At 44.5% G+C, this 19462-nt stretch overlaps 1 protein-coding gene across 1 annotated transcript in view; it reads right to left on the bottom strand.

Annotated features, from left to right (window-relative positions):
* The window catches only part of LOC137007542 (integrin alpha-M-like), a 78379-nt gene that overhangs the window by 57821 nt on the left and 1096 nt on the right, over window positions 1–19462 (bottom strand). The window contains exons 2-16 of the mRNA XM_067369081.1: window positions 19095–19198; window positions 18135–18205; window positions 17558–17669; window positions 17279–17406; window positions 16671–16813; window positions 14424–14574; window positions 13986–14136; window positions 13758–13831; window positions 8027–8135; window positions 7836–7915; window positions 6050–6196; window positions 5732–5932; window positions 5423–5556; window positions 5187–5332; window positions 4886–5034 (exon numbers count right to left, since the gene is read on the bottom strand). Of these exons, the coding sequence (XP_067225182.1) occupies window positions 4886–5034; window positions 5187–5332; window positions 5423–5556; window positions 5732–5932; window positions 6050–6196; window positions 7836–7915; window positions 8027–8135; window positions 13758–13831; window positions 13986–14136; window positions 14424–14574; window positions 16671–16813; window positions 17279–17406; window positions 17558–17669; window positions 18135–18205; window positions 19095–19198 (1900 nt within the window). The remainder of the gene's footprint in view (window positions 1–4885; window positions 5035–5186; window positions 5333–5422; window positions 5557–5731; window positions 5933–6049; window positions 6197–7835; window positions 7916–8026; window positions 8136–13757; window positions 13832–13985; window positions 14137–14423; window positions 14575–16670; window positions 16814–17278; window positions 17407–17557; window positions 17670–18134; window positions 18206–19094; window positions 19199–19462) is intronic.

Genomic DNA, 19462 nt, shown 5'->3' with positions numbered 1-19462 from the left:
CAGCGTTCGTCTCCCACTTCAGAGAAGTCTTCGGAAGACCTTTGGCTGACTCTTCTACTGGTGAGAAACTGTACAATTTAAAACAAGGAAACCAGACTGTTAACGATTATGCCTTGCAGTTCAGAACGCTCGCCGCAACCAGCGGCTGGAATGAACAAGCCCTTATCACCACCTTTCGACAAGGTTTGGAGCCTAATGTGCGGTTGCATCTCGCTGCATACGAGGACTCCATGGGACTCGAACAATTCATCCAACTCGCCATCCGTGTGGGTTCTCGTATGCAGTCGTGTCTCCTTGAGCACCAGGGCCAACCACTGACCACCACCCTCCTCCGTCGGTCCGAACCCGTCAGCTCTCCAGAACCAGCCACCGAACCCATGCAAGTGGATAACTCACGTTTGTCTCCAGCAGAAAGGCGGAGAAGGCTGACCCTGAATCTTTGCTTGTACTGTGGATCCCCTGGGCATGTCATCTCCACATGCCCAACCCGTCCTCCTCGACCTGTGGTGAGTGCTATCATCCCTTCAATCCAAAAGATGAAACCACTCACTACTATCGTAAACCTTACTGCTGCTAATGCTTCCGTTCCAGTGGTGGCGCTCCTCGATTCAGGGTCAGCAGGAAACTTCATCTCCGGCGCCCTCTGTCGACACCTTGGGCTCAAGACCTCGCCTTCTCCGGTTAACTACCAGGTCCACTCCATCACGGGCAAACCCCTAAGCCGAAAGATGGTTCGTCGCGTCACTGGTCCTCTTCTACTGCAAGTGGGTATCTTCCACTCTGAGACCATCCATCTGCTGGTTCTGGAGGAATCCACCGCTGACGTGGTTCTAGGGCGCCCGTGGTTGGAACTCCACAATCCCACCATCTCCTGGCGCACGGGCGAAGTCCTGAAGTGGGGCGACCACTGCTTCTCCAGCTGTTTCCCAGAACTTCCTGTTCCAAGATCTCCTCTCTCCAAGAATATCTCCGTGAACGCTACCTCCATCGAAAGTCCTGTGGAAAAACGCTCCGTCGATGTTCCACCCGACTACGCCCCCTTCAGTGACGTCTTCTGCCCGCAACGCGCCTCCAAGCTTCCTCCACACCGGCCATGGGACTGCGCCATCGATCTGTTACCGGGTGAGCCAGTGCCTAGGGGACGCATTTACCCCCTATCAGTACCGGAGGAGAAGGCCATGGAGGAATATATTAAAGAGGCCCTTAACCAAGGATACATCCGCCCGTCTACTTCCCCTGCTGCTTCAAGCTTCTTCTTCGTGGCCAAGAAGGACGGAGGCTTGCGGCCCTGTATCGATTATCGCTCACTGAACAAGATTACCGTGAAGTTCAGGTATCCACTTCCCCTCGTCCCAGCGGCCCTGGAACATCTCCGCGGTGCCACTGTGTTCACCAAGCTGGACCTCCGCAGCGCGTATAACCTCATCCGGATACGCGAGGGGGACGAGTGGAAGACCGCCTTCGTCACGCCCACCGGCCACTATGAATATCTTGTGATGCCGTATGGCCTGGTCAACGCCCCCTCCGTATTCCAGGATTTCATCCATGAGGTGCTCCGGGAGTTCCTCCACAAGTTCGTTCTGGTGTATATTGATGACATCCTCATCTACTCCCGGAGCTTGGCCGAACATCGCCACCACGTTGCGGAGGTCCTCAAGCGCTTACGGCAGTTCCAACTCTTTCTAAAAGCAGAGAAGTGTTCCTTCCATCAGTCCTCTGTCCACTTCCTGGGATATGTGATTGACCACAGTGGCATCAGGATGGACGAGGGGAAGGTTTCCGCCATCCAGAACTGGCCAACTCCCACTACCATTAAAGAACTCCAACGTTTCCTCGGCTTCTCCAATTTCTACCGTCGCTTCATCAAAAACTACAGCACCATCGTCAGCCCACTCACCAACCTGCTCCGTAAACAGCCCAAGTCTCTGTCCTGGTCCCAATCTGCCACAGAAGCTTTTGAGACCCTCAAGAAAGCCTTCACCACCGCTCCCCTCCTCGTCCACCCCAATCCAGAATTACCATTCGTCGTGGAGGTGGACGCCTCCACCACCGGAGTGGGAGCGGTCCTCTCACAGCAGCAGGGGAATCCAAGTAGGCTCCATCCATGCGCCTTCTTCTCCCGCAAGCTCAACCCGGCGGAGGTAAACTACGACATTGGGGACCGTGAACTCCTGGCTGTCAAGCTCGCCCTTGAGGAGTGGAGGCATTGGTTGGAGGGAGCTAACCACCCTTTCCAAGTTCTTACTGACCATAAAAACCTTGAGTATCTGAAAGCTGCCAAACGACTCAACCCACGTCAAGCCAGATGGGCAATGTTCTTCTCAAGATTTAATTTCACCATCTCATACCGCCCTGGATCAAAGAACCTCAAGGCCGATGCTCTCTCACGTCTCCACGCTCCCGAGGAGAAGAATGATGACCCTGAAACTATCCTGCCCGAGTCTCTCTTCATGAGCCCCATCGAATGGTCGGAAGAGACCTTACCCTCCTCCAATGCCTCCTCACGCACTCCGCCGGGTTGTCCCCCAGGCTTGCGTTACATCACCAGGACACGACGCACTCCACTCCTGCACTCCGTACACTCATCACTTGGCACTGGTCACCCGGGGGTCAATGAGACCCTCTCGCTGCTCAAACAGCGCTTCTGGTGGCCAAACATGGCCAGCGACGTCAGAAGGTACGTGCAGGGCTGCAGGGAGTGCGCCATCTCCAAGAGCCCACGCCATCTTCCAACCGGCAAGCTCAATCCTCTGCCCGTTCCTGAGAGACCCTGGTCACACCTGGGAGTAGACTTCGTTACCGACCTCCCAGAATCTGATGGTCACACCTGTATTCTAGTAGTCGTAGACCGTTTCTCCAAAGCCTGCCGTCTGATCCCCCTGGAAGGTCTACCCACTGCCATGGCCACAGCAGAATTAATGTTCAACCATGTCTTCCGTCATTATGGAATTCCCGAAGACATAGTCTCTGATAGAGGACCCCAATTTATCTCTCGAGTCTGGAAGGCGTTCTTCTCCCTCCTGGGTGTGACCGTCAGCCTATCGTCTGGATACCATCCTCAGTCGAACGGGCAGACGGAACGGAAGATCCAGGAGATTGGGCGCTTCCTGCGTACCTTCTGTCATGGCCACCAGGACTCCTGGAACCAGTACCTGGGCTGGGCCGAGTACGCCCAGAACTCCCTCCGTCAAGCTACAACAGGATTAACACCTTTTCAATGCGTGCTCGGCTTCCAGCCCCCACTGTTCCCCTGGGACGGGGAACCCTCCAACGTGCCAGCGGTCGACTACTGGTTCCGGGAGAGCGAGAGGGTATGGGACTCAGCTCATCACCAGCTGCAGAGAGCCCTGCGCAGGCGCAGGATGACAGCCGACCTTCGGCGCTCCCACGCTCCTAACTACCAACCGGGGCAGAAGGTCTGGCTGTCCACCAGAGACATCAGGATGCGCCTGCCCTGCAAGAAGCTGAGTCCCCGCTTCATTGGCCCATTCAACATCCTCCGACAGATCAACCCCGTCACCTACCGGTTACAACTTCCTGCACAATATAAAAGAATTCATCCAACCTTCCATGTGTCACTCCTAAAACCTCACCACCCTTCTGTTCTTCCTTCCACAGAACCTGACGTGGCAGCCGTCGAGCCCCCCCTTCCACTCATCCTGGACGATGGAACTGCCTACGAGGTTCGAGAGATCCTGGACTCCCGGCGCCGTGGTGGTCTGTTAGAATATCTGGTGGATTGGGAAGGCTACGGTCCCGAAGAACGCTCATGGGTCCCTAAGAATGATATCCTTGATCCTACTCTGTTACAGACTTTCCACACCAACCACCCGGACAGACCTGCCCCACGACCTCGAGGACGACCACCACGACGTCGGGGTCCTCGGCCCTCAGGAGCGGGCCGTGGGAGGGGGGGTACTGTCACAGACACGTCAGGTTCCACCTCACTCCCTTACCCGCGCACTCAATCACCGGAATTCTAATCACCGCCACCTGCAGCTCATCACCACAGTCATCAGCCTCACTATAAGAACCCCACACTCACACACACACATTGTCCGGTCTCGTTCGTGATACACCCCGTTGTTCACTTACCTCAAGGACTCTCAAAACGATACTTACCTGTCTACATCATCTCCTTCGTCTCCATTGTCTCCAGTACTCCTCGTGTTCCTACCTGCTTGTGTGTGTGAGTGTTCCAGTCAACCATCTCCAGCGTCTCCTTCCACCATCACCTGCAATACAAAGAATAAGGACAGTATTACCTCTCATTCACCTCCAAGACCTTCATTTTCACCATTCACTTACCTGTTTGCTCTGCTGATTGTCTCAATAAACAACCCAACTGCTTTTATCTCTGCTTCCGGTGTCTCTGTTGTAACAGATGTTACATCATCAGCTGTTGACCAGTTTAAATCACTCAGAGAGGTACAGTTTGTAGATGTACATTGTAGATGTATTCATGTTCTTTGCGTGAATTATTATTGAGACAAAATTCACTCCATAGTTTCACAGTTAAGAAGACAATATATAGATTATTGGCTCTTTATTTTTATCCTATCAGGTTACATACTCTTTGACATCCCATTAATTTTCTTGTTGCTGAGTAAAAAATCAAGGTGTAATTAATAGTGTGTGTGTTGTGTTTAAATGTTTTTATTTGTAATTTCAGAAAAAGATAATTTGTAACTACTTTTTAATGCAAGCCCATAAAAGTTACATTATAACAAAACTGTATGAAATAAATATAATTAATGAAGTTTGAATGCCTGAGTTTTAAGTAGAAGCAGGAATTATCATTTTAGTTCTAAATTTTAGCCTAAAATCATCAGATTAACTGAAAATCTGTTCATAAATGCAATAAAAAATGACATTTGATGCTTACCTCTATGAAGAAAGCATGACTTTTGCATACTTCCTGCAACCCAATGTTCGTCACATCACTGAGGAGCCGTTTTTTAAGTAAGAAGTATGCTCGATATTTAGGTCGCTTGGCATCCAGCGTTATGGTGTAATTAATATTTGCAGTCAAATCTAGAAAATGTGTTTGATCATAAAAGCCCAAAAATATTAGCAATGCAACAATGCCAGATTTCAAGAGCACACTAGAATACTACATATAGCAGATGATGTGACCATATGAGATTTAAGAACACAAAAACTATGTAATTATTTTAGGAATAAACCTGTTATGCGATGTTGGTATGCACTCATGGTGAAGCACACAGTCAGGTTGTTTTGCAATGGCTTTGTACAGTCTGTTTGGTCACTGGTTGGTATTTTGGTTGGGTTGTAAGTAACTTTGGTTTCCAAGCGCATGATGGGTCTGGACCTGAATGATCCACATATAACACATATGAATGATTATGGCTGAAACTGTGTATTTTGATATATTTTTAGATTTTTATAACAGAAAACAGACCTGAGAAGCAGAACTGCTCCCTTGGACCCAACGGCAATGTCAGGAAGGTTGTCTTGACTCTGGTCTAGAGAAGACTGACTCAATGAAATCCCAAAGAACTGCAAACCTGATCGCACAGATGATCCAACAATCCTCTGTTTCATTCAATAGGGAATGAAAGAGTTAACAAAAATATTAGAAAGAGTCTATGAAGTGAGTCAACTAAAGATAATGCAAGAAAGGTAAACCATCAGGCTGAATGAATGATGGCAGAATTAATTTTTAGGTGAACTATCCCTTTAAACTGCCATCAACCCACATCTTTTTCACCTGTGAGTGTTTTGAATTGATCGCTCCATCTCTCCCATTGAAGATGTAGATGCTGCCCTGTCCATCCTCCTCTAAAGGAGCTCCAATCAGCACATCCATGAAACCATCACCATCCAGATCTGCTGGACTGGCCAGAGAAGAGCCAAACCGACCCCTCTGACCTGCCATGCCCACCAGTGTGTCCAAATAATTGAAGTTTGACTATTAAAATATAACAGAGAGAGGAGAAACAGGGTTAAACAGAAATGTATGTCTATTCACTCTTACTTGAACTCTTTTTAAAATTGTAATGTTAATTGAATCTCAAAAATCACTGACCTGAGGTGTGAAGATGTAAACAAACACTTTGCCCTCCCGGTCAGACTCAGTGTATGTTGATGCCGATACCAAAAGTAGGTCTGTATTGGAGTCATTGTTCAAATCCACCACACACACCTCAGCTCCAAAATATGAGCCAATCTGAGGCTGAGAAGAGAGAAGTTTGAACATTAAAATGATCTATACTCCCTGCTGATCGTAACTTGATTCTGTGCATTTACGCTTTAAGCCTTTTTGTTGTAACTTCATTACAAGATCAGCAATTGGCTCTATATGTAATGTATATGTATATGTACATAATGCTGAGACACAAGACTACAACTCTCACTGCTGCCACTACCAACTGCACCATCCCTAAAGATACCTAGAAGTTGTAGCAAATATTTGCATATTAAATATTAGATTTGTTTCCTCAAAAGAAAAAAAAAGAAAGAAAGAAAGAAAGAAAGAAAGAAAGAAAGAAAGAAAGAAAGAAAGAAAGAAAGAAAAGAAAAGGTGACTGCACAAGTTTAATTGGTAACACTTTACAATGAGGTTCATTAGTTAAACATAAGTTAATGTATTAAAGTCACATTTTTAATGTATTAAAAATAAATGTGTATGTGAAGTGCTCAAAATACCCCATAGATTTCTTTCTATTTTGAACTGCCTATTTTGGGGCATCATTAACTATGCACCGATTCAGGCTGCGGCCCCTTTAAATCTCACGCTCCCTGTGCTTCTAAATGCTTTAGAAGTGCTGTTCATTATTAGTTCATGTTAACTAATGTAGTAAACTGGTTGGTGTAGAACTAGCTGTCCACCATTTAATATGGTGTTAATTTGGCTTTTAATGTAAATTTTCAAAATGCATTTTTCTGGATCTACTGTTTCACCATTTTACCATTTAGATTTCCTCAGCTGTAGGAACACAGCTTTCACATTATATGTATATAAATACAGAAATATACCAAATCTTTAACATTAAATTCTTCAGACCAAGTGAACGTTCATAGTGGTTATACCATTATTTGAACAATTGTTGGAAAAAAAAAAATGATTTCTTTAGTTTCATTATTTGTCTAATTTGATAACATTTTAGTTACAGACGTAATGATAAATTGCACAATTTTGTCATCTTTTTTAAAATTTTACAAATGGTCCAAAGCACAATTTCGACATCAGCTGGTTCTGGAATTGTACATGCTAACACTGGTCATCTTACAGATTTGTTCACACAAGCATCAAAACATTTTGTAACAGGACCTGTTCAGACATGATCTCTAAATAGTAAAATGCTAGTCATTTTTAGGCGAAGACTGTACAGAATATGTGAAAGTGCCTATTGTCGTTTTGTAGAGAGTTGATTTTATCCACTGCAATATCTTAATTATTGCACAGTTATTGTGTAAATATTAATAGTATAAAATCAAATAAAACAGTAATAGTGAAAATCAAACTTGACTTTGCCTCAAAAAAAAAAAAAAAAAATCATAAAAAATGAATGACTGTCAAATGACTGGCAACTATGGCTGCCAAGCAAAAACCGTAAAATGAAAGTAAAATATCTTAATTTAAAGTAGGAAAAATCCTTAAAATAACATTGTTTTTCACTAAAACTTTAAATTAAAAGTTGCGTAAAATTATTGTTTTGCACTTTATTTGAATTAAGATATTTTACTTTAATATTAAGTTTTTTGTTTGGCAGCTGTAGCTGTTTTTATGCATGGTTTTGACACCAAAGAACAACCTTGGGAGAGTCCAGCAGCTGTTTAAATTGATTGGTTCTGAGTTGTGAAACAAAGACTTGTCCTTTATGTTTGTATCTCGGGGCTCCTAGGATAGCAAAGCTGGTCCTTGAAATGGTTGCAATAGCCATCGAATAACCTTCAGACAAAATGCAATAGTTCAATGTATATTCTGAGTTGTATTTGCTGTATAAAAGAAAATGACTCTAAATTCACATTTTCTATGTTTTAAGAGTTTAAACATCCTCACCTAGATAGCTTTCATGCTCAGTGCCTGTTTGAAAGGAGTAGTCTGGCAAATATTCCTTATATCCACCTTTCCACTGGAAAGCTCCCACAGCACTCATTAACATGCTTCCCTGAACAAAAAAAGCAAAACAAAACTGTGTTGGATTTGGACACACACAGAAAATTGTCAAGATATCCCATACTCTTCTTTTATATAATGATAAAGATTTTGTGAGCATTACACAAAAAGATCACAGGGGACAATTGTCACAGACACGCCAGGCTCCACCTCACCACAGTACCCACGCACCCAATCACCAGCATACTAATCACCGCCACCTGCAACTCATTCACTCTGCAATCACCAGCACTACAAAACCACCACACTCACACACACTCACTGTCCGGTCTCGTTTGCTATACCTTGTGTTGATGCTTACTTTAAGGACTCCCCTTCCTCGAACTTACCTGCTCCAGCGATCTCCTTCATCTCCTGGTTCCTTCATGTGCTTACCCTTCTGTGTGTGTGTGAGTGTCTCCAACGTCTCCCTTCATCTCATCTCAACTCCTGGACAAACAAACCATACAAGGACAGTATTACTCTCTATTCATCTCTCAAGTACCTAATAACAGCCATAACCTCTCTGTGTTCCCATATCATTCCAATAAACTCACCTGGATTGCTTTTATCTCTGCCTCCGTGTCTATATCATAACAGAAGACCGGACCATAACAACTAACGGCATGAGTACCTAATAACAGCCATAACCTCTCTGTGTTCCCATATCATTCCAATAAACTCACCTGGATTGCTTTTATCTCTGCCTCCGTGTCTATATCATAACAGAAGACCGGACCATAACAACTAACGGCATGAGTACTAACGATCCATTCCAGGAACTCGTGGACGTGCTGCGTCGAGCACTCACACCACAGCCCTCAACGTCGTCATCCCGCAACACGGCTGTCTCCGCACCCACCAGCACCACTCCTTCACCTGCATTCACCGCCAGTCCCATGGCCAAACCGGCACCCTACTCTGGATCGGCGGAGGAATGCAGCGGATTCCTTCTCCAATGTGAGCTGGTCCTGGAGATGCAGCCGCACTTCTACACCACAGACACGGCTAAAATAGCGTTCATTATTTCTCAACTGCAAGGGAAGGCTCTGCAATGGGCAGATTCGTTATGGACCCAAAAAGGCCCAGTCGTCCAATCCTATTCGGCGTTCGTCTCCCACTTCCGGGAAGTATTCGGGAAACCTCTGGCTGATTCCTCGACTGGTGAGAAACTTTATAACCTAAAGCAAAGAAACCTATCTGTTAACGAATATGCCTTGCAGTTTCGAACGCTAGCCGCCGCCAGCGGATGGAACGAGCAAGCCCTCATCACCACGTTCCGTCAGGGGCTGGAACCCTCCATGCGGCTGCATCTCGCTGCATACGAGGACTCCATGGGATTAGAACGCTTCATCCAACTCGCCATCCGCGTGGGGTCCCGTATGCAGTCGTGCATTCAAGAACACCAGGGCCAGTCATCCACCACCAACCTCCTCCGTCGGTCCGAACCCGTCAGCTCTCCAGAACCAGCCAACGAGCCCATGCAAATTGATCACTCTCGTCTCACCCCAAACGAAAAACAAAGAAGGCTGGCCCTGAATCTCTGTCTATATTGTGGAACTATGGGGCATAATCTCTCCACATGCCCAATACGTCCTCCTCGACCCGTGGTGAGTGCAATATTTCCCTCTATTCAGAAAATGAAACCACTCACTACAACTGTAACCCTTACTGCTGCTAACATCTCTGTTCCAGTGGTGGCGCTCCTTGATTCAGGGTCAGCCGGAAACTTCATCTCAGGCACCCTCTGTAGACAACTCAACCTTAAGATCTCTCCTTCACCGACGAGCTATCAAATCCACTCCATCACGGGCAAACCCCTAAGCTGCAAACACATCCGTCACTGCGTGGGTCCACTTCAACTCAGCATCGGAATCCTGCACACCGAACACATCCATTTGCTGGTTCTGGAGGAATCCACCGCTGACGTGGTTCTAGGGCGCCCATGGTTGGAGCTTCACAACCCCAACATCTCCTGGCGCATGGGCGAAGTCCTGAAGTGGGGCGATCACTGCTTCCCAGACTGCTTCCCAGCGCTTCCTGTTCCGAAATCTCCACTCTCCAAGCCTCTTCTCGTGAATGCCACATCCATCGAGAGCCCGGTTGAGAAGCGCTCCGTGGATGTTCCCCCTGACTACGTCCCCTTCAGCGACGTTTTCTGCCCGCAACGCGCCTCCAAGCTTCCTCCACACCGGCCATGGGACTGCGCCATCGATCTGCTGCCGGGTGAACCAGTGCCCAGGGGACGCATATACCCCCTGTCCATACCGGAGGAGAAGGCCATGGAGGAATACATCAAGGAGGCACTCGAACAAGGTTACATCCGCCCGTCTACTTCCCCTGCTGCTTCAAGCTTCTTCTTCGTGGCAAAGAAGGACGGGGGCTTGAGGCCCTGCATCGATTACCGTACACTCAACAAAATAACCATAAAGTTCCGGTATCCACTTCCCCTCGTCCCAGCGGCCCTGGAACATCTCCGCGGTGCCACTGTGTTCACCAAGTTGGACCTCCGCAGCGCGTATAACCTCATCTGGATACGTGAGGGGGACGAGTGGAAGACCGCCTTTGTCACGCCCACAGGACACTACGAGTACCTCGTGATGCCGTATGGCCTGGTCAACACCCCCTCCGTATTCCAGGATTTCATCCACGAGGTGCTCCGGGAGTTTCTCCATAAGTCCGTTCTGGTTTATATAGATGACATCCTCATCTACTCCCGGAGCTTGGCCGAACATCGCCACCACGTTGCGGAGGTCCTCCAACGCTTACGGCAGTTCCATCTCTTCCTCAAGGCTGAAAAATGCTCATTCCACCAACTCTCCGTCCAGTTCCTGGGGTACGTGATTGACCACAGTGGCATCCGGATGGACGAGGGGAAGGTCTCCGCCATACAGTCCTGGCCCACTCCTACCACTATCAAAGAACTCCAAAGATTCCTAGGCTTCTCCAATTTCTATCGCCGGTTCATCAAGAATTACAGCACTATCGTCAGTCCACTCACCAACCTACTCCGTCACCAGCCCAAGTCTCTGTCCTGGTCTCCTCAAGCCACCAACGCCTTTGAGACCCTGAAGAAAGCCTTCACCACCGCTCCCCTCCTCGTCCACCCTAACCCGGAACTCCCGTTCATAGTAGAGGTGGACGCATCTACCACCGGAGTGGGAGCGGTCCTTTCACAGCAGCAGGGGACACCAAGTAGACTCCATCCATGCGCCTTCTTCTCCCGCAAGCTCAACCCGGCTGAGGTCAACTACGACATCGGTGACCGCGAACTCCTGGCCGTCAAGCTTGCCCTTGAGGAGTGGAGGCATTGGTTGGAGGGAGCTACTCACCCGTTTCAAGTTCTCACTGATCACAAGAACCTCGAATATCTGAAGGCCGCTAAGAGACTCAACCCTCGCCAAGCTCGCTGGGCTATGTTCTTCTCTAGATTCAACTTCTCCATCTCCTACCGTCCTGGTTCTAAGAATACGAAGGCTGATGCCTTATCTCGCCTCTATGCTCCTGAGGAAAAGCCCGAAAGACCTGATACTATTCTGCCGGAGTCCATCTTCGTAAGTCCTATCCAGTGGTCCGAAGAAACCATTCCCTCCGCCAATGCCTCCACACGCACTCCGCCGGGTTGCCCACCGGGCTTGCAGTACATCACACGGACACGTCGCACTCCACTCCTGCACAACGTTCACTCTTCACTTGGCACTGGTCACCCGGGGGTCAAGGAGACCCTCTCGTTGCTCAAACAACGCTTCTGGTGGCCCAACATGGCCAACGACGTCAGGAGGTACGTGCAGGGCTGCAGGGAGTGCGCCATCTCCAAGAGCCCACGCCATCTTCCAACCGGCAAGCTCTTTCCTCTGCCCGTTCCTGAGAGACCCTGGTCACACCTGGGAGTGGACTTCGTCACCGACCTCCCAGAGTCTGACGGTCACACGTGCATCCTGGTGGTAGTAGACCGCTTCTCAAAGTCCTGCCGATTAATACCCCTGGAGGGTCTACCTACCGCCATGGCCACCGCAGAACTAATGTTTAATCATGTCTTTCGCTATTATGGATTACCTGAAGACATCGTCTCCGACAGAGGACCCCAGTTTGTCTCCCACGTCTGGAAAGCCTTCTTCTCCCTCCTGGATGTGACCGTCAGCCTATCGTCTGGATACCATCCTCAGTCGAACGGGCAGACGGAACGGAAGATCCAGGAGATCGGCCGCTTCCTGCGTACCTTCTGTCACGGCCACCAGAACTCCTGGAACCAGTACCTGGGTTGGGCCGAGTACGCACAGAACTCCCTCCGCCAAGCCTCAACAGGACTAACACCCTTCCAGTGCGTGCTCGGCTACCAACCCCCGATGTTCCCCTGGGACGGGGAACCCTCCGACGTTCCGCCAGTCGACTACTGGTTCCGGGAGAGCGAGAGGGTGTGGGACTCAGCTCACCACCAGCTGCAGAGAGCCCTGCGCAGACGCAAGATGGCAGCCGACCTTCGTCGCTCCGAGGCTCCTGACTACCAGCCGGGGCAGAAGGTCTGGTTGTCCACCCGGGACATCAGGATGCGTCTGCCCTGCAAGAAGCTGAGTCCCCGCTTCATTGGCCCATTCACCATCCTTCAGCAGATCAACCCCGTCACCTATCGTCTCCAACTCCCGGCACAGTACAGCAGAATTCACCCTACATTTCACGTGTCCCTACTCAAACCTTACCACCCTTCTGTTGTTCCCTCCACAGAGCCTGACGTGGCAGCCGCCGAGCCCCCCCTTCCACTTCTCCTAGAAGACGGCACAGCCTACGTGGTCCACGAGATCCTGGATTCCCGGCGCCGTGGTGGTAAACTCGAATACCTCGTGGACTGGGAGGACTATGGTCCCGAGGAACGCTCATGGATTCCCAGGAACGATATCCTTGATCCTCTTCTGTTACAGAACTTCCATACCAACCATCCAGACAGACCTGCCCCACGACCCAAAGGAAGACCACCACGACGTCGGGGTCCGCGGCCCTCAGGAGCGGGCCGTGGGAGGGGGGGTACTGTCACAGACACGCCAGGCTCCACCTCACCACAGTACCCACGCACCCAATCACCAGCATACTAATCACCGCCACCTGCAACTCATTCACTCTGCAATCACCAGCACTACAAAACCACCACACTCACACACACTCACTGTCCGGTCTCGTTTGCTATACCTTGTGTTGATGCTTACCTTAAGGACTCCCCTTCCTCGAACTTACCTGCTCCAGCGATCTCCTTCATCTCCTTCGTCTCCTGGTTCCTTCATGTGCTTACCCTTCTGTGTGTGTGAGTGTCTCCAACGTCTCCCTTCATCTCATCTCAACTCCTGGACAAACAAACCATACAAGGACAGTATTACTCTCTATTCATCTCTCAAGTACCTAATAACAGCCATAACCTCTCTGTGTTCCCATATCATTCCAATAAACTCACCTGGATTGCTTTTATCTCTGCCTCCGTGTCTATATCATAACAACAATGTTGTCTTTGGGGTCATACATGTTACAGTATTTAAAGTTTATTCTTCTACCTTTGTTGAAAATACAACCATATAACCATGCTATGATCATTCACTTGGTCTGAAGAGTTTAAGGATTAAGGATTTGGCAAAAATGCATATGTATTTACAGATGATGTGAAAGCTGCACTGAATCCGTCCTGTGCAAACTCCATTCTGGAGGAATCACCTGAAGTCTGGGTTCCTGCGGCAAATCAACAGAAGTTACTAAAATAACTAATTTCTTTAAAGTCATTTAAATCTTTTAGGAAAAAACAATTCAGTTATTACAAAAATATGTCTATACATACTTAAAGCAGAAATACACATTCATTCTTTATATTTTTTTTCTGAGCTACCTTCAATAGTGATAATGTTTTCTTCCAGCTTTTGAAGAATATTATTCAGTGCATTAAAGTCTGTCACTTTGAATACGTGATCATTATCTGGATCAGTAGCAATTGTATTCAACTCCTGTTTTGCACTGAAATCATTAAAAGCCTTGCCAACCTAGAGACAAAAATATTGTTTCCTTGAAAATGAAATGAAGCTATAAAGCATATTTAGAGAAATAAATGGAAACAAATGGAAACAAATTCCAATGCATTTATTACTTCAAGGCTATAAATAAATTAAAAAAGTTAGCAGCTCAGAAATGGCCACATAAAATTCACAACAAATTTCAGGTTTAACCCTATCTTTTTGCAACATATAAGAATTTGACTTGACACAATTAAACATTTAAGAATCTGATGTAAAAGATTTTAAACAACATAATACGTGAAGAAAAATCCTACCCCAATCGCAAATCGTATTATGTTCTTTGCCTCTGCCTGTGATGCTGCACCTTTCAATAAGTCCCTGTCATGTGACACTCCATCAGTAATAACGAGCAAGATTTTTTTTGCTGATGGTCTTGCCCCACCATTTGGTGTAAATAGCTCTCTCCTGGTATTTTAAAAGAAATTTAGAAGAGACCAAGTAACCAACATAAACCAAAACTGTATAGCAATATACACTGCTCAAAATTAAAGGAACACTTTGAAAAAACATCAGATCTCAATGTTGAAATCACTGAGCATTTCTGAGCTCCTGGACAGCCTGAGGTGCAACGTGGCAGCGTCGGATGGACTGAAACATAATGTCCCAGAGGTGTTCTGGATTTTGGATTTGGAAAATTGGATTTAGGTCAGGCGAGTGTGAGGGCTATTCTATTGTAAATTGTCATATACAATATGGTAGTGCAAGTGTATAACAATTAGTTTAAACTTTGACCTGTGGAGGGTAGTAATACACTTAGCAGTGTCTACACTGCTGGAATTCTAATAGTGAAGAAGCTAGTTCAAGATGAGCATTTATGGTTGAAACGTATATATATTTATTTATTTTATTTTTTTTTAGAAAATGACTGATGGTTTCTCTAGATAAGACCCTTATTCCTTGTCTGGGATTGTGTAGAACGCTTTGAAGCTGCAATGAAACTGTAATTTTGACCTTCAACCGTTTGGGCTCCATTGAAGTCCACTATATGGAGACAAATCCTGGAATGTTTTCATCAAAAACCTTATTTTCTTTTCGACTGAAAAGAGAAGGACATGGACATCTTGGATGACATGGGGGTGAGTAAATTATCAGGAAATTTTAATTTGAAAGTGAACTAATCCTTTAAGGACCTTCTACAGCCCCGTCCAGCTCTCCTAGCGTAACTGCCTGTCTCCTGGAATCTCCTCCATGCTCTTGAGACTGTGCTGGGAGACACAGAAAACCTTCTGGCCATGGCACATATTAATGTGCCATCCTGGAGAAGTTGGACTGCCTGTGCAACCTCTGTAGGATCCAGGTATCGCCTCATGCCAGTAGTGACACTGACCCTAGCCAAATGCAAAACTAGTGAAAAACAGTCAGATGAGTAGGGAACAAAAATGTCAGTGGTCGCCACCTATAAAACCATTCCTGTTTTGGGGTTCATCTCCATATATTGTACCTGTTGTTAATTTCATTAACACCAAAGCAGCTTAAACTGATTAACAACTCCCTCTGCTACTTAACTGACCAGATCAATATCCCAGGAGTTTAACTGACTTGATGATATTCTCTGATTAAAAAGTGTTCCTTTAAATTTTTTGAGCAGTGTATATTAAAGGCACAATATTTTTTTTTTTTGCAGCTTGACGTCGCTTATTCAAAACAAACGTGTAGCTTAATGACGCCTTGATTTCGTGAAATCATGGGTGATGTTGTCTTCACGTCTACAGCTACTGGAAAACAATCAGATGGGACTCATATTCAGAAATCATATTCATGGATGAGCTAATGTATTAAATATTTATTAACATTAGGCCTACTGTAGAATGAAGCAGGGTGTGGCTGAAAGCTGTTATAGCTGAACAAAGCCGCTGGAGCGATTGCTAATGAGAGACTAGCACGACACACGACTTGAGAGCAGCAGATCTTTTATTATGCCGCAGATGTCCGCTTCCACTTCTTCCGGTCAAGTGTATGTGGGGCAACGCAGCGCTGTTTATCATATTAAATACATTTGTGTGAAAGTTGTTATAATGCTACTCTGTGCGTTCGCTCGGTGGCTGCTATAAGACACTTGTTGCTCACTGCAGTAAACTAGATTGATATTAGGCATGGTAAAACATGGTATTTACGGTAAATCAAGTAAAACGAGATTTAAACAATAAGACTTACTGTGTTGAGCTATATAACATTACTTTTCTGTCGATGAATGTATCCAAACAGTTTTTTACTTGTCTAATAAAACACATAATACAGTATATTAAAGTGTCTTTGGTGTTTCCATGCATGGTTTCTACAAAATAAAACCAGAAATCGAGTGTAACGCAGATATGATGTCATAATTAGGTGATGAATCCACCTCTGGATTTAAACATTCTTGGAAACATCTGGGATGATGTAAGTACACAAGTCAACAAAATATATAACACTGTTCTAGTGTTTTTTGGATATTTTAATCAAAAAATCTTACATACATTTGTTAAATAGAATGATTTGTCTAGTAACAAAAAAATTCTTACACAAGTTTTTTGATGGCTGCTGCAGTGTAAGTGCCACCTCTATAGTATGGTATATTTGTCACCTTAGATTCCCATGTGCTGTCTTTAAGTTGATTGAAATTGTAGTGAATAACACAACCATTGGAGTAGACAGCTATGGCAAACTGTAAAACAACAACAGATAGAGTATGTTACAGATCCCGTGTTCCCCTGGACTCCATTTCCCAAGATCCTCCTGTTCTCCACACCTGCACTCACTTCCCTCGTCAGCTCCCCATCTTCACTCATCACCTGCACCTGGACTCTATTGTCAGCACTCCCATATATTGCACTCACTCCCTTCACTCCTGGTCCGTTCTCTGTTGTGTTAATGTGTATGTTTGGTGTTCTTGCCCTATGTTTATTAAAGTGTACTACTTCATTGTGGAAATCCGTATCTGCCTCATCTCTACACCAGCATCCTTAACAGAGTATCATTATGTCTTCTATAATGCCATTCAGTTATATATATTTTTCTGGAAAAAAATAATTACACATGGAAAGACAAATTCATATCTTTCCATTTTTATACAACAAATGGCTGCAATTAGTAACGGAAATCACTAAAGTGGTACAAAAGCTATTCCTACCTGTCCATCTCGATCAGTAAAGCGCTTGATCATGTTTGTCACAAAAGTCTTCATCGTTCTAAAACTGTAATCCCCTACACTCCCAGATCCATCTAACAGAAAAGCAATGTCAATCTGACCAGGACAGTCTGTAAATGAAGAGAAGCAGAAGAGTGTATATATGTAGGCCTAGTTAAAAAAAAAAAAAAAAAAAAGTTACATCAAAACAAAAGAAAACTCTTTGACTGCATGGGGACACAAAAAAAAAAAAAAAAAACCTTCGTTGCTCATCATATTTACCTCTCAGAGAACTCGGTATTGGTGGTTTAAACACACTGTTTTCACTGATGAAGCACATGCCATTGAAGGTGGTAACTGATACACATTTCCTTGGAATGGTTGGACCACAAATCTGAACGAGATAGAATTTAAACATGAAATAAAAAAGGAATACTAAGTCACATGCTAAATGGTAATTATAGACCACAATACCAATCATTTAATTACTCTGGTCAAAGTCTGTTTAGTTGTTGAGACAGGATAATAAAAATATCAAATAAAATTGACTCATTTGTTTACTATGCATAAAACAATGTTGTTACTCAAGTAATTTTGTGTGTGATTTTAATTTTCAGTGTATTGTGGGTTCATTTAAGCCAGCGAAATGGTAATTTTTAATCAATAGTTGAGTTCTTTAATATTGGTCATAAAACATGTTCTCTTCTCACGTCATGACTTTTAACATTTATAATCCCCTTTATGAATTGAGAGTAGTTGTACAGAGCATTTCATTTGGCTTTTTATGTTCTTTAGGCATTTGGAAGTGTGAAATAGTTATAATATGTAACTGAGCACTATGGTGCTCAGTAAAACTTACTGCCAGCTTTGAAGACTGAGGATCTTGAACCATGGAAAGTCCAAGAGACATGTTGACAGCTTCTGAGGGCACTTCATTAACACACAGACGGTTTGTTCATTTTCATTACAAAAACTTCAAATGGAACTTTCCACAAATATGTTTCGCTCACTTTGAAGTACAAATCCTGTTTGTTTGTTTATTTGTTTGTTTGTTTGTTTTATTGTAACACTTTACAATAAGGTTTTATTTGTTACCATTAGGAAACTACATAAGATAACATGAACTAACAATGAACAATATTTCTACAGCATTTATTTATCTTATTTATGTTAATTTCAACATTTACTAAAGTATACTATACTATAATGTATTTACAAATACATAATTATCATTTATCTTTATTTAATGTATAGTAAACATTTATTTTATCAACATCTACACTCACATCTGGTCCCATACTGGTGAGCAGTAGTGCAATTTAATTACTTTGAATTTGGAACATTTATTTAATGTTAATCACTAGAAAATATTTTACAATATAGAGTTTCAAATGGCATGTCCTAAATTTTGGTAAAGGTAATAGGAAATAAAACAGCTAATATTATATATCCTTTAATTTTCTGAAAGTTAAAGGATTAGTCCACTTTTAAATAAACTTTTCCTGATAATTTACTCACCCCCATGTCATCCAAGATGTTCATGTCTCCACTGAAAAATCCTGGAATGTTTTCATCAAAAACTTTAATTTCTTTTCAACTGAAGAAAGAAGGACATGGACATCTTAGATGACATGGGGGTGAGTAAATTATCAGGAAAATTTTATTTAAAAGTGAACAAATCCTTTAAGCACCTCTGGTCATTTGTTGAAAAAGAGAATAACTCTCATTAACAGTATTGCCATAGACCGTAGTATACTTTCTAACTTGGAACGTGGCAAATAATATTTCAATTAGGACTGTAATACAAAACCCCAAATACCATCAATCTTCAGTGGTGAGCAGGTTCCTTGTGTGACAGCACAGCTATAAATCAATCCTCTTTTATCTTGACTGATTTGAATTAAAGGATCGCTCACAATCAGACTATAATAAAAAAAAAAAAAAAAAAAAAAAGGTAAGAATATATTAGAATCAACTACAGAATAAAGATAATTAATTTAATGGACAATTTTATTAAGAACTAGTACCCATGTACTGTATATCCTATGTGTAATTTCCATATGGGAATACTATACACATATGAAAGGAATAGGATCCAATATACTGTGTTAAAATAAAGGAATTTTCTGTATTTATTTTGATGTTCTGAAGTGTTTTACACATTGCACTGCATTGTGTTTTAGGGTT

Source organism: Chanodichthys erythropterus, chromosome 19 (assembly GCF_024489055.1).
Source record: "Chanodichthys erythropterus isolate Z2021 chromosome 19, ASM2448905v1, whole genome shotgun sequence".
NCBI classification, from domain to species: Eukaryota; Metazoa; Chordata; class Actinopteri; order Cypriniformes; family Xenocyprididae; genus Chanodichthys; species Chanodichthys erythropterus.
The sequence above is the reverse complement of the archived record's forward strand: the minus strand, read 5'-3'. Positions and strand labels throughout refer to the sequence as shown.